Below are 16382 nucleotides of genomic sequence, written 5' to 3' on the forward strand. Positions count from 1 at the left end.
TTACCTTATTTTTTAGTTTTGAGCCATTTATGTACTTGTATGAGTTAATCTTGTCCTTCCTAAAACACTTCTTCTCAAGACTAAATAAATGCAATCTAATTATTTGAATCTTTCCATATAACTAAGATCCTCCTTGCCCCTTATCAGTTTTGTGGCTCTTCTTTGCACTTTTTATATCTTCAGGACATCCTATGAACTGGTGACCAAAACTGAACTGCGTACATATGAAGTTACACTAACGTCCCCTATGAAGATATGTAAAATAATGTAATGCATTAGGGTGTTCAAAATGCCTAATGATTCCTATTGTTAGTGATGGACTTGGAGGGACTAGCCCAGGGGGAAGGAGATAAGTGAGGGCACAGCAGAAAGTTTCCTGGTAGAATGTCAGATAGGGACGAGCCTGCAGCAGTAGCAGACCTTAGGTCCGACTGAGAAGCAGAACCGCATGCAGTGGGTGTCCTAGTGCAATAGAGAGATGACGAGCAAATAGTAAGATCCTACAGAGAAATGAGTCACAGACCGAAGTCGGTCCACAATGAAATAGAGGAAAGTAAGAAGTATCAGGGCTTGGAGCAGGAAGCCTAGCGGAACGGTATAGAGTTGTCAGTCAGTCAGTCGGGTAATGGGACGGGGTAGGAAGGATAAGCGAGACAAAGAGGAAATACCTGGTGTGGCGGTCCAGAGTCATCAATAGCGTGGAGATCTAAGTATCGGCCATATACTGGCATAGAAAACCCCCTAAGAGGAGAAAGGCTTGGAACCGTGGGTGGAAGTATAGGACTCTTGCGTGCTAGATTTTAGTGCCGTTATTGGGGACGAGGAAGCTCTCGGGATAGTGTGCAGGGCTGTGTTGGGGCAGAAGAGCTAAGTGAAGTGGAGAGCGAGATAGACTCCAGGAAAAGGAGGAAGAAGTGTGTGATAATGATCCATGTCATAACGGAAACGTCCATGAAGATGAATGTCTACTATCTGCTGTACATGGTTCCTCAAACGTTACTGTTCAGTAAAAATATGTTTATCTGTGAACTATGGCCTCTCTCACTGAACTCTGCAACACTTGGTCCCGGCCAGCCGAATACAATGGCACCATGTGTTCCGGAAGGGCGAACCGTGATCAGAGCTGAAGTCCAGATACCCAGGCATGATTCCCATTTTCATGTAGCGTGATGAGGCGTGGAAAACGAGTACCTCACCCACGGCTAGCGCACCCTGCCACGTTACACGTGTCCTGCCAGTTCATGCCTCTTGTAATACATGACAATATCCTGGTTGCTTTAGAAGCTGCTGATTGACATTGCAGTCGGCTATTTAGTCTGTGATTTACAAGTACATTCAGATCCTTCTCTACAAGTGACTCTCCTAGTTTTACTCCCTCTAGAACAAATTATGTTCTTACTATTAGTACCCAGATGCATAAGTTTACATTTATCAACACTGAACCTCATATGTCAAGTAGATGTCCAAATATTCAATTTATCCAAGTCAACTTGTAACTTATGAACATCTTCCATAGACTGTACTACTTTACTTAGCTTTGTGTCATCTGGAAAAAAAGAAGCATTAATAATCCTATCTTCTAAATAATTAATAAATAAGTTGAATAAAAATGACCCAGCACTGAATCTTGGAGCCACCACTTATACCCGCAGACCATTCAGAGTAGCAGTCAATCGCCACAACTCTATGAGTGAGGTTGCTCTGAGCCAGTTTTCAATCCAATTACAAACCTCACTTGCAAAGCCTATGGACCTAAATTTACCCATCAGGCACCTATGTGGGACGATGTTAGATGCCTTTGCTAAGTCCAAAATCACGATATCCACAGCTACCCCCCCGTTCAGATTTCAACTCACCTCTTCATAAAGGCTTGCCAGATTGGCTTGACAACGTCTGTTCTTAGTAAAACCGTGCTGGTCATCACTTATAATGGTATTTTCGACCACATTCTCCTGTACATAATTTCTTAAAAATCCCCTCACAAGTGTTTTGTCACAATGGATGTTAAGCTTACTGGTCTATAATTAGCTGGGAAAGTCTTGGAGCTCTTTTGGAATACTGGCATCGCATTAGCTTCGTGCCAGTCGCTCGGCACAGTGCCAGTCACTAGACAGTCTCTAAAAATTATGTACCGGGGCACAACGATAACTGAGCTGAGTACCTTAAGAACTCTTGGATGCAGCCCATCTGGGCCCAGGGCCTTGTTAACATTAAATTAATGCATATTCACTTGGACCATATCTACATTTACCAGCCGAGTATATTAGATGACATTATGAGCACTGATTGACTTCATCTCTTCTTTTGGTATACACTGAGCTGAAGAACCAATTTAGTAACTCTGCCATCTCTTCATATCCCGTGACCAACTCCCTGTTACTATTATTTAGGGTGCCTATCTGGGCACATCTTGTTTTTTTTGCATATATACAGTACAGACCAAAAGTTTGGACACACCTTCTCATTCAAAGAGTTTTCTTTATTTTCATGACTATGAAAATTGTAGATTCACTCTGAAGGCATCAAAACTATGCACATGTGGAATTATATAATTAACCTCACCAGACCTGAACCCAATCGAGATGGTTTGGGGTGAGCTGGACCGCAGAGTGAAGGCAAAAGGGCCAACAAGTGCTAAGCATCTCTGGGAACTCCTTCAAGACTGTTGGAAGACCATTTCCGGTGACTACCTCTTGAAGCTCATCAAGAGAATGCCAAGAATGTGCAAAGCAGTAATCAAAGCAAACGATGGCTACTTTGAAGAACCTAGAATATAAGACATACTTTCAGTTGTTTCACACTTTTTTGTTAATTATAAAATTCCACATGTGTTAATTCATAGTTTTGATGCCTTCAGAGTGAATCTACAATTTTCATAGTCATGAAAATAAAGAAAACTCTTTGAATGAGAAGGTGTGTCCAAACTTTTGGTCTGTACTGTATCTAAAATCTAAAAAGTATTTCTTAAAATCTGTCCTGCTTTCCTTATCTACTTGCCATAATTATCTACTTTTCTATAGATTTTATTCTGCTCTTTGCAGTTTTTAAAGGCTATAGTTGACCCTCCACCCCCAGATTTATATATTCGGAATGCTCCTTTTTTGTCATTGATGGCCTTTCTAATACTAGGTGTAAGCCATATGGGTTGTAATTTTTCTCTTCTGTACTTCTTACCCATAAGAATACATTTAGCAGATGTAACGCGTTCCCATTTATCATTTGTATCACTATCACTATTTCACAGTCGCTGCTCCCAGTCAATGTCGTGAAGTGCAGTCTTCAACCTGGGAGAATTGGCCTTCCTAAAATCATATTTTTGTTGCCCTTCCCACCCAAGTATGCAATTTACAATTGAAGCAACATGAAATTATATTATGGTCACTGGTACCCAGGTTTTCACAAGCAGTGATATCTCCAACAAGCTCTGCATTGTTAGAAGTGACCAGATCCTACAGGGCATTGCCTCTTGTTGGGTCTTTTACTATCTGGCCCATAACATCATCCTTCAACAAGCTGAGGAATTTTCTCCCCTTTGCAGTTAAAGCAGAACCATGACTCCAACTCCAAGCAATATCTGGGTTGTTAAAATCTCACATAATCACTAATATAGCAGCCTACACAGCCGGCGCCATCTAATTATGAAGCCAACCTTCCAAATCCTCAGTGATGTTGGGGGGGTGGTTACAAATTTTTCACGCAAAACTTTCTTTTTTAATGTTTACCTCCATATGTAATTCCACCCACAAGGTGTCAATTTCCCCACAATCTTCCTCCCCTCTGTCACACTCAATTTTTTCATATCACTCCTAGTATACAGACATACTCTTCTTCAAGAGAGTAAAACCAGGAAAATTTACAGGCCTAGAATGTGAAGAGTCCAACCATGTCTGGGCAACACCAACTACATCAATGTGTTCCTCCAGTCCCAAGGTCTCAAGCTCTTCCAAATTGCTTGCTAGACTCCTGCCATTTATGTTTTCTTCTCCAGATCTCTAACACAAGCTTCCAGGTGGGACAACGTGACCTACCACAGATATACCACCATAGAATGCCTGTTCCAGTTGGGCATACACATGGTAGACTTTACACTAAAGGAAATCCCCAATCCTGCTATCCATATCCAATCAAACAAAAAAAAAACAACAATAAAAAAAATCATAAAAGGTAGGAAACATAAGCATTTATAGGTGTTGAACTCCTTTTTTCAACTCCTGCCATCAACTCCAGTTCTCAAATCACTTAGGATAATAATCCCAGCCTAAGCAAGCTCACACTGAGTCTAATGGTTTAATTTAAGAAACTGTGAGCAATTAACGCCTGCTAATTACATTAAGTCCATACCACACAGGCAAAATGGGGGGTTAAATTGTGTCAGTAGTCTTATAACAAATAGCATAATACAAAACAAAATGGTGCAAAAAGAAACAAAACCAATCCAAGGATTCACATTCAACTGCGCCAACTCCAGGTTTTTAACTCCCACATTATTCACAAACTACTTAGGTCATTAAGCACAGAATGAGCAAAACACACTTAAATATTATACCCATGTGTAACTGCGTAATGTACCATCGAAACAGAACACAAATAGAAAAAGATATGCAGGTAAGTAACTCAATAAAAAATACACCTTTATTAATACACCTTGAAATCAGATAAATGTATTATATAAGTATTGTAAGGTGGCAGCTGGACAGGTCGTGGATGTGTGTCGCCGAGGTGCGATGCCTCGGTGATGTAGAACCCGGAGAAGTAGGTTCCAGCACATATAGTGCTAAGATGTGCTTAATGGGCCCAGATTATGGGTCTTGGTTTTACAGCAGCTGAAAGAGCTGTGGGGGGGGAATCGGCCGGTCAATTCCTTGAAGATGAGGTCTTGGAGTGTCTGATTTAAGGCAGCTGGTGCTGTCTCACTGGGTCTCTATCTGTGTTTGCAAGGTGAAGAGGCCTTGCGTGTGCTACTCAGACCCTACCGGAGTCTGAGAGAAAATGACTGACAATAAAATGGCTGATCCCGTGTATATATAGACTGGTTGCTTTCCATTTTTTGACGGTTTATAAACTTTTAATAAACTGCCTGTTTGTTTTGAATCAACGAACTGAATCTTGTTTGTGAACCAGCGTCAACCACAGAGCCAATCCAACACAGTATATAGAAACAAACAACAGATTACAGGGAATCTGAAATAAGGATTGGACAACCCCAGATGAAGTTTTCCAATGCGAAATGTGCAACAGGAGTGGTGGTTCCCTGGTGATTTACTTTGGCCTATTTTGCGTTGATTGCTTGGTAATATCTGTCTACATACTTAGCCTAAGGAGTTTTCCTGGTCCTTACTAGAAAAAGTCAGACGGCCGTATAAATTGGACCGAGATGGAACTACGATGCATGGACTGGCCGGCGGCTCTTCAGACCCGAGCACGACAGCTTCATATATTTCTATACAGCTGTCATAATAGGGTCATTATTTATATGGCAATCTGACTGCGCCTGAGGATTACAGGATTTGGAACTCGGTATCAATCAGTGTAAGAGTGTTAGGAAAAATTAAACATAATTTAAAGGGGTTGTCCGGGCTTTTCACATAATCTCGGTGCATATCTGGGCTGCAGAATTATGACAATAAGTAATTTACTTTATGTCACCAGTTTGCACGGTTTTCTAGATATTCTGAACAGAATGTCCAAGGGGGGGGGGGGGGGGTGTTATGGAATTGAAATGAGAACTCGTCGTTTCCTCCTACTCTACTAAAAACATGCTGTCTGTAGCAACAACCCCACCCTCCATAGCTACAGGCCCTCCCCATCCACATAAAGAAGCCCTCCTCACACAGTAACAAATCCTCCCCGCCGCTCCATTCCCCCCCCCTTCCCCCCGGTGCCATTTCCCCCCCCCATGCCGGTCCATCTCGCCTGGTCTTCACATTGCCGGTGAAAGCTGCAGTAGGGAAGGAGCGGGTCATGTGACAGGCTCTGTGCACGTCACTTCAGCCCACCTGTCACATGACCCGCTCATTCCCGGCTGCAGCTTGCTCCAAGAGAAAGTGATAATGTCCAGATTAAACTGCTCTGTTTAAATGCACAGTGGTGGAACGCTGCATCATCAGACTCGGAACGCTGCTTCATCAGACTCAGAACGCTGCATCATCAGACTCGGAACTGGCATCTAGAAGCACATTCACAAGATGGGAATGCAGGAGTGCCCTTTAATAAAAAGCACATAGGCAAAAATGGGTGTGTTTAATCGGTGGAACTCCTCTGTTTCTCTCACAGACTATTTGGCAAGTATGCTTATAAGTTATGGGGACCTACGTAAGTGTCTCATTTTAGGAACTGATCAGATTTCAAAATCAAACATCAGAATAATGTCACTTTGAGGTTAAATACCCTGTCTGAAAACTGACTTTGACATCTGACTTTGATATGTGACTGACATCTGAATCAGATGTGACTTTAACATCTGACTTTGACATCTGAGTTTGACAACTAAAATCCTCTGATATGTGACTTTGACATCTGACTCTGATTTTGACATCTGACTTTAATAACTGACCTTGACAACTGTCTCAGATATCTGATTCTGACATCTGACTCTGACATCCGAGTTTGACTCTGACACCTAACTTATTGTTTGCTCATTATACTGTATATTACTCCCTAAATATCTAATCAAATAATTAGTGAACCTATAGCTTAATGATAAGGCATCAGTGTAACACTTAGTGTTGGTTTGAAAGGATGATAATAATAATAATAATAATAATAATGTCAATGTTACTACTGTGACTTGAACCCAAAATTCCAAACTTATGTAATGGAGCTTCTGTGTTCAAATCCCGGAAGCAGAAAAATTAAACTTTGCTTTTTAAATTATGTTGGCTAGCACACAAACTCCTGTAATGTTTGACTTTGATATCTGATTTTCTTCCCACATCAGAAAGAGAATCACAATGACTTTAAGACATGCTGAGTAGGATTGGATTTTTGGGTCCATCTGGTTCGGCCGAACTTTGTAAAAAAATTAGGTTCGGGTACCAGAATAGTTCCTGAACTTGATCCCGAACCCAGACCCCATTCAAATGAATGGGGGTCCGAACTACCGGCAGTTGCCATGCTCTCACCTGTGTGACAGCGCGGGAAACACCAGCTCTGACTGATGGTAAACTTACCGACATCACTGCCGGTCACAGCACTGCAGTTCCAAAGCTGTCACACAGATGACAGCATAAGAGCCAGCAGCTGTGACCGGCGGTGTACTACAGCCATCAGCATATTCCTGGTCTTGCTGATAGAAGGGAGAGCAGGTGACGCTGATGAGAGTATTCACCAGCCAGCACCTGTGCATAGTAATAAAGATGTCAGTGTGATATATAATTAGTGCAGTGCATGTGAAGCTTACTGTACATGTATCTAGCTAAAAAAAGAAGTAAATGATAAAGCCCTTATGATTTATGATGCAGCTCTGATTACCCAGATCGGCTGCGCTCTATGAGTACAAACCCTGCAGGAAGTCCGCGGTTTTCTATTATTCTATATCTTCTACTATCCTACAAGCAACTGAACTACTGAGTTATTATCGCACAAAGGCAAAGTGCAGATGAACGTATTTTCAGTCCAAGTGAGATCGAACAAAACATTGGATCGCACCCCGGACCAATGATATTCTATGGTGCTGTGCACATGTCCAATCTTATCCCCGGACAGAGGAAAAAAATCACAGCATGCTCAATGTGCATATAATATTTGGATCGCGCTCAGCCATGCAAGTAACTGAGTCCATGGAAAAATAATGGACTGCGCTCAGATGACATTTGATTGCAATCCGAATTTCACGGACTCACAGAATGGAAAAAATGGAGCATTTTTTTCGAGAGAGAATCGGATCACACTATGATCGAAATTCTGATCAGAATGTGATTAGCATAATCAGCCCGATTCATTCAAATGAGGGAAAATACGATGGTGAGACACTAGCTATATACTAAGCAATAGGTGGCAGTAGTAATGGTGGCCTCTGTGGTCCAATTTGGCCCAATTCACCTTCACCGTAAGCTGTGTTCTTATTCCTCATTGGAGCCTTACTTGTCTCACGAGTGTTACAAGAGATAGAGAAAGTAGACACCAAGTGACAGGCCCTCCTTGAGAAGGATGCAAGTGTGAACCAGAGATAAGAAGGGTTGACTTTTACTATTTCTTCCACCACCCTTTACCCTATATACAGCCTTACCATGACATTTAATCATCCTTCGAAGGTACATGATGAAATAAGCCAACCTTGATCTAAGCCAACCTTGGTTTAAGGCAACCTTGGTTTAAGCCAACCTTTATCTAAGCCAACCTTGGTTTAAGTCAACCTTGGTTTAAGCCAACCTTGATCTAAGCCAACCTTGGTCTAAGCCAAACTTGAGCTAAGCCAACCTTGGTTTAAGCCAACCTTTATCTAAACCAACCTTGGTCTAAGCCAAACTTGGGCTAAGCCAACCATGGTCTAAGCCAACCTTGGTCTAAGCCAAACTTGAACTAAGCCAACCTTGGTTTAACCCAACCTTTATCTAAACCAACCTTGGTCTAAGCCAACCATGGACGAAGCCAACCTTGATCTAAGCCAACTTTGGCACTAAGGAGTTGAAAAACCATTCTTTCACAAACCATGCCACTCTTTTCCATGGGTTGTATCTGGTAGTGCAGCCCACTTCACTTGAATGACTTGAGCTACACTACAAGGTACAACCCATGGAAAAGAGTGGAGCCATTTTTGAAAGAAGGCAGCCATGCTTTTTTCTTTATGGAAGACTTTTTATTTCTCTTTTAGTTCTTAATAAAAAAAAAACTCATGGAGCTTTTCAGGGTTTAGTGATTAGTGACAATGGCACAGATTTTCTTGACACATGAAATGTGGGTATAGATGGAACAGGAGATATTTTATGGATATAATTAACATATAAGACATTTTAAAGAATAGTAAAAAAGATGGCGTCAAGAAAACAAAATTCCCTTCTCATGCATCCACAAAACAAAACGAGCTGCCCCAAACAATGTCCATTACCTACAGGAATCACATCACAATGGCGTTCCTGTCCTTACCTTTGAAGAAAGGGATGTAATGATGCCTGAATGTAGATGTAGGGCTTGTATGTTGGGACAGGGAGATGCAGCTACTGGTACCGAAAGGCTCAGTACCAGCTGATAAGGCAACAAAAAAGGAAATTAATAGAATGGTTTAGTTCCATGGGGGAACTCATGCAGAATCGACCGCAAAGATACATTGCAAAGCATTGAAAATAATAGAAGCAAATGTTCTGCAGCTTTCTCGTTGCATGAGTTCATGCAGAGGTATCTACTCAGCTTAAACTCCAATCCTCGGAAAGGAATTGGTTGATGTTTTTCTCATTCAAAGACCAAGCAACAGTGTATGTCAGGAGACACTCAAAGCCACCATGTGGACCCTCACTACTAGTTTTCTACTTTGTGGAAGAATCTCATCCTAAAACATCCGTATAATTATACCATATTATTAAAGGACATGAAAAAATATACTAGGGCGACTAAATGGAATTATGAGGCCACCATGTCCTAAAATGATCTGAGGGTGAAACAATTTTGGGCCATGGGGTAAAATCAAATCATCCGTGACACTCATAAATTAGCTGGTGTCTGGTGCCCCGGTCCTAGTATGAAAAGGTTTCCTGCCATTGGTGCCCATTGGTCTAGTGCAGTTTATTACCCAGTTCTGTATGTCCAATATATCTGTCCTTGGTGGATCTACTATTTTTCACTTAAAGTGAATCTGTCAACAGGCTTTTGCTATGTAAACTGAGAGCAGCATGACATAGGGGCAGAAACCCTGATTCCAGCGATGTGTCACTTAATGGGCTGTGTTTTGCTGTTTCAGTGTTTTATCAGAAGAGATCATCACTAGAGGACTAGTGTCTAGTGCCTCCTGGTCCAACCACACCCCCAACACTGATTAGAAGCTTTATGTCAATATACAGTGTACACAGAAAGAGGCCAATCACTGGTGTGGGCGGGGTTATATAGAGATCAGCATTCAGAGCTCCGCTAGATCTGCAGCAGAGAAAGCTGTGATTCTATCACAACTGCTGCTCTCAGTAAACTATGTGATACATCACTGGAATCAGGGCTTCTGTCATTACATCATGCTGTTATCAGAATACATAGCAAAAACCTGCTGACAAATTCCCTTTAAGACTTTGTGTTCCAACACTGATATCTATGATTTACATTGAACGAATATGGGGATCAAGCATTCTAGAAACGCTTGTCTCATGATAACTGTACAGGCTAAACAGGCTGCATATCACCCGACGAATGAGCAAAACATTTGTTCGTCGGGTGAAACGATCTTTTGGACTGCACAAAAGATCATCTTTCCCGGTATAAAAGGGATTTGTGCTTCCAAGAGCAAAAGCAGCCTACGCGCACGGAATAAGCAGCACGCCCGTGTACAGAGGCTATTAAACGACTGAAGGTTGGTAAATATTGCAAAATTGTCTGGTGTAAATGCATTTTTAAAAAGGGAGCTGCGGTCATCTGACAGCTGTTCCCTGGTAGAAGGCACTCTCCTGTCATTCACACTTTAGGTCAGCGGACACGTCAATTTGCGTGGTGATGAACCATGAATGGCAGCAGGTTGCCTTCGCGTGACCGAGCTGCGACCCTTGCAGTAAACATTTGCAAGCAAGTTGCACACAACCTTGTAAGCAACCTGCATGGAATTTGGTTATGATTTTTTTTTTCACAGCCAAATATCGCATGACGACTTTTAGACATGTTACATTGGGCTTCTTGGTCACCACGTGTGTAAACCAGACTGTTGCACAACCAGTGTCACAATCCATAGTAACCCCAGGTATCAGGATTTTTACTTAATTTGCTGCCCAAGACAGTTTATAGGTTATTTCCTTACAGTACTGCTGTAAAGAAAACACAGCAGTGGTTCTTGATTTTTTGGACCACATTATGTTAAATGAAGTAAGAAGTAAAGAGCAATCAGATTTTGCAATGTTGAAAAATTACCACCTGGATGGTAGAAACATCATTTACATAAATGTCAGAAAACATTTTACAGAATTGACCAGTAGTAGTAGAAAAACAAGAATGATTTTTCTTTACAACAGTGCCACACCTGTCCACAGGCTGAAAGTGGTACTGCAAGTACAAAGTACTACAAGCATACACCAGGGGGCAGACTTCTACCTGATGCAGAGGACTCTTCACTTCACTCACATGCATGTAAAAAGGGGTTTAAAGAAGTCACATCCGAGGAGGCTGTTATGGTACTTTGTTTAAGGTACTTTGCAAATCCAATGTCCATACTGAAAATGCCCTATGTTATTGAAAATGTCGGCCTCTACGAGTCTTTACAACCAGGAGATTTAGATATTTTATCAGAGTTACAAAGCAAACATATAACAAAGAAGACTGAGAACAGAAAACAATAAAAAAAAACCTAAAGTGAATATAAAAGATAATATAATATAGAGATGTTCAGCTAATAAGAACGATGTAAAGAAAAAAAAAAAGTAAAATATTAAGGTTCATGGAAAGCTTTCCCATTAATGGAGTTTATTAAAATTGTGCACCAGATCATTAAAATGCTGTGGATATTAGCCAGTCAGTCCCTATTTTGGCTTTGCGGCAGTGCACGGACTGTAAAACAGCACCTATTTGGTAAATTTTATAAAGAAGGTTCAAAGAAGTTTAATAGACCAAATTTGCCATCAAATCTCTACTATAAGAGCAGCTCAATATGGATTTTACAAGATCACTGTGTTCCTCATGGGTGGGGCTAATGTGCTCTTGACTCCTCCCTCATTTCTATATTCATTATATTAGAAGTGGCTTAAGAGTCAAAACACCCTGAAAACAGAGAATGAACAGACTGCACCCTTACCTCCGGGAATGCTGAGTGTGTGGAGACATAATTCGGCACAAGGTAGGGGAAGTATTTTACACTACCGCCGTCCTCTGCGTACCCCAAATATATGAGCTGTTGCTGCGTTATTTACATTGAAATCTGGATTCATACACGGAGTGCAGACGACCACTAGAATATACATTTATACTAGTACGTTGAATTATCTTGTAATATTTCCTTCATTCCAATGGCCAGGTGTGCTTTCTCCACTATTACCACTTTTACTGTGTAGATGTAGATAGTAATGGAGACATAATGTAACATGTGACTATTTACCTGTCCGGCTGTAGTGCTGGGGTGAATGGGATGTTGGGGTGTATCGTCCATAGCCTATGGAACCAGTGGAGCTTGGGCTGGACGCTCTGTACTGTTTTAGTGACCGATCATCCAGATCTCCCTTAAAAATAAAACAGACTTATTGTTACTACATTACCCTTCATCTGTTGTCTTCTATACAATCCCATAAATATAACCAACAAAAGCACAAACCTTCTGATATGACTATTCAGAACCATCAATATGAGAGTGAGTATCCGATTTACTTGTGATATGACTATTCATTGGAGAGCATCCAACAGCATCATATGTACCGGCACTTTCATTTATGACTATTCATAAGGGAGCATTCTAGTTACTTATAAGATCATGCCAACTTCTTTATAAAATCAGTCTGAATTATATCTATGGTGATGTTAGGGAGCAATTGCCCAGTGCCTCCAATCCTACTGTACAGCTTTTCATCTGCCTGCCAGTAAAGCATGCAGGCAGCCATTAGTTAGGTGCAATCTTACAGACTACTTATTGTAATATACTATTGTGTCTGAAGTGACAAAATTAGTTGTAAGGACATTTTAGTGTCTTGTTATTGTAATATACCTATGGGTCTGTGTACACAACAAATAGCTGTCAGCCGAGGGACGGTTTGGCCGATTGTTTGGTTGACAGCTATCGCTCCCGGCTCTCTCATACACAAAAGCACGCGCCATGCCGAGCGCTCTTGTATTCTCTATGAGAAAGATGCTGCCAGACTGCTCTGGCAGTGGCCTGTCTTGCCAAGAACAAAACAGAACATGCCGGATTCTTATTGGGGGGGACACCCATACACATTAGACAGCCCGGCCGACGTTAAATCTCTTCTACTTATGAAGGCAGAGTAATTACGGGAGGCAGAATTTTTCGGATGGTGCATTACCGCCTGCGTTATTCCTAGTATTAAGGACAGGCGCACATAGTACTTCTCTGCCCGTTCATGATGCAGTCGACAACTTCCATTCGAATCCTCGAAAAACACGATTCACACGTGCCCCCAACAGAGTCAATAACTCCTATGAGGCAAATGGAGTTCAAAATATGACAATGTCCGGAAAGAGTCGCTAATGGACGACACTTTTGAGCCTTGATAAAACAGCCGAAACAGAGGCCAGAAGTACGGAGACCAAGGAGTCATATTGTGGACTCAGCTGGTCTAACTGAAGGCAATGGCTCAATGGCGGGCACATCTAAATGACGGTTTTCCCTAAGGAGTAATGAACGGGCAGATGTGGAAACTTGCAGGTAAAGCGAGAAACACCTATCCCCATTTTCAGATCTCTCCTTTTCTCAAACCATACACATGAAAAAAAACAAACAAATATGATGTAAGATGTATGAAAAATAACAAACAAAAAAAAAATTATATTTTTCAAAGTATAAACTAAAGCCAAGGCCGATTACCTCTGTAGGTGTAGGGGAGAGCAACTGAGGTGACTGCAAATAGCAACAAAAATAGGAAATTAGTGAGAGGATCCATGCAAGTGACTAATGGAAGTAAGAGGATTAGCATCCATGTATTGCAGAGCATTCACAGGCAATAATCAGAGCATGACCCGTCCATCTATAGAAACCAATCAGCCCAATAAAGTCTTATTTCCCAAGAAAACTAGAAGGAACAGAGATAAATCTTCATGTGCTTTGTCCTGGGTGGATTATAGTCTAATGGTAAAATGGTGGAGATGACAGCAGAATCATAGCTCATCTTGTCAGCGCACATAGGATTCATTTAAAGGGACTCTGTCACTAGTTTCTCTTCCATATAACCTAAGGCCACCACCTTTCAGCCCCATGTGACAGAATTTTATAATGCTGCACATATGACGCAAATTCCCCCTGCAAGGCAAAAATTACTTTTTGATAAACACACCCATGGGGCGGTCCGGTCCGATGGGAGACGCTGGTCTTAGTCCGTTGACTCCTCTCTTCTTGTGATGCCATCCTCCTTCTGTGCTTTGTGTGGATGACGCATCCTACGTCATCTACACAGTGATCCCCTTCTCACTTCCGCGAAGGCGCGCTTCTCTCTGCCCTGCAGAGTGGAGAGTAAAGTACTGTAGTGCGCATGCACCGGCGCTCTTTGGATTTACTCTGCTCTCAGCTGGGCAGAGAGAAGTGACCCTGAGCAGAAGGCACCGGACTAAGACCAACGACTCCCACCGGACCGCCCCGTGGGTGTGTATAATAGGTAATTTTTTGCCTTGCAAGGTGAATTAGAGTCATATGTGCAGCTTTATAGAATGCTGTCACATGGGGCTGAAAGGTGGTGGCATTTCAACAGGCTGAGTGATGACTTATCTCTCTGGACAAAACTGGATTTCCCATTAAATAACTATTTATTCTGGAGCATCTTTTCTTAAATTGCAAACATGTATCAATCCTCTGTTATTCCTCCTGGAAATCTATGAATAAATTGGCAAAATGGGGATAAACATGGTATCACACACCTCACCCACCTGCAGTAGCGCATGACTGAGCATACCAGGTTGCAGGTAACTCCACAGTGTTGCGGCAAGTTCTGGTCGTTGGGCGTAGCTGTTGCTGCCGCACCGCAGGACAACAGCCTCAATATTCCCCTTGTATTCAGGGTGTGTGTCAGTGGAGGTACAGACAAACTCTACTGACAAGTGACAAGGGGAAGGGTAACACCCAATAGTTATTTTTTTTATACTTATCTAAGAGGATTAACAAAGGAACAGCACAATGCAGAGTTCTAAGAACACCAGAAATGGTATTTTATGGCAAATATTAGTATTTACTGACACAGGCGCATCAGGAGAGGTGATTGAAACAGTAATCATACCCCGTGAAATTTGTCACATTTTTTCACGTTAATATATTTTAGTTGGATTTTATGTTATATACCAACACAAAGTATTAATTATTTGGAAAATGTAAAGGAAATGATACATGACATTCTAATTATTTAAAAAATATGAATCTGAAAGTTGTGATGTGCATTTGTATTCAGCCCCCCTGTAGTCTGATACCCCTAAATAAAATCCTGAGTGACCAATTTCTTCCAGGAGTTACATAATTAGAAGATTGTGTGTAATTTATTCTCAGCATACCTACAGCTGTTCTGTGAAGGCCTCAGAGGTTTGTGTGAGAATATTAGGAATCAAGCAGCATCATAAAAACGAACGAACACACCAGATAGGTCAGGGATAAAGTTGCGGAGAAGAGTAAAGCAGGGTTAGGTTATAAAAAAATAGTCCAAGCTTTGACCATATTACAGATCACTGTTCAATCCATCATCCAAAAATGGAAGTAGTATGAAACAACTGCAAACCAACCAAGACATCAAAATTGCAATCTGATTGGATTCTCTCCACTTTGTATCTGCCAGATTTTATACAAAAGGTTATAAAACATATGTTTTATTGTATTTACCTATAAAGAAAACCTAAATGAACCGATAAAACAAAAATAAAAGAATAAAATGCTGTAAATATAAAACGGTGTCGGAGGATGCACGATTTTATTATTATTTGAAGAGTCACTTTTAGAATATATAACAATGGAAGATAAACCTCGAGAAACAATGTTTTGAGTGCGGTGAGACGCGCTCTACAGATAACACTTTAGACTCCATCTCCGGGACATTTGTGCCGATGTCCGTTTATAGATTATTGCATTTGGCTGCCTATTATCTGGATATTGCACTGCGCCAGGTTTGGTTCTTTGTGTGCTTAATGGTACATAAATATTTGTGCAAAAACATTGATCTTGTAAATGTTGCTGAGCAGACGTGTTCCTGGCCCGAGTGCCCAGAAATACATAAATCACGGCTGTCACAACTGTGGATATTGATTTAGGGAATCTCAATGTCAAAAAATATAATCGCAATGTGTGGGATTAAAGGGGTTGTTCGGTTAAAAAAAAATCATCCTCATCTAAATATATATAATTTACTAATATATTTTTATTTCTCATGCTTAAAGGGAGCTTAAAGGATCCTGTCGACACGTATTTACATATGAAGTAGAGACATGGCGGTAGAGGCGCTAGTCCACCAATAAAAAAGGAACCTTTCTTGTAAAGATCCGATGTGCCGGTTACGAGAACTTTAGAGTTGAAGCCATATGCAAATCACGCTGGAAATTCACCGGCGTTGTGTCATTGAACTTGGAAG

General features: G+C 41.2%; 1 protein-coding gene across 1 annotated transcript in view; it reads right to left on the minus strand.

Moving 5' to 3' along the window:
- ABLIM2 (actin binding LIM protein family member 2) overlaps window positions 1-16382 on the minus strand; it is a 230106-nt gene that overhangs the window by 71908 nt on the left and 141816 nt on the right. The window contains exons 11-12 of the mRNA XM_073574547.1: window positions 12215-12335; window positions 9085-9183 (exon numbers count right to left, since the gene is read on the minus strand). Of these exons, the coding sequence (XP_073430648.1) occupies window positions 9085-9183; window positions 12215-12335 (220 nt within the window). The remainder of the gene's footprint in view (window positions 1-9084; window positions 9184-12214; window positions 12336-16382) is intronic.

This window comes from Dendrobates tinctorius, unplaced genomic scaffold (assembly GCF_039654945.1).
Source record: "Dendrobates tinctorius isolate UK_male_01 unplaced genomic scaffold, ASM3965494v1 ptg000039l, whole genome shotgun sequence".
Lineage (NCBI taxonomy): Eukaryota > Metazoa > Chordata > Amphibia > Anura > Dendrobatidae > Dendrobates > Dendrobates tinctorius.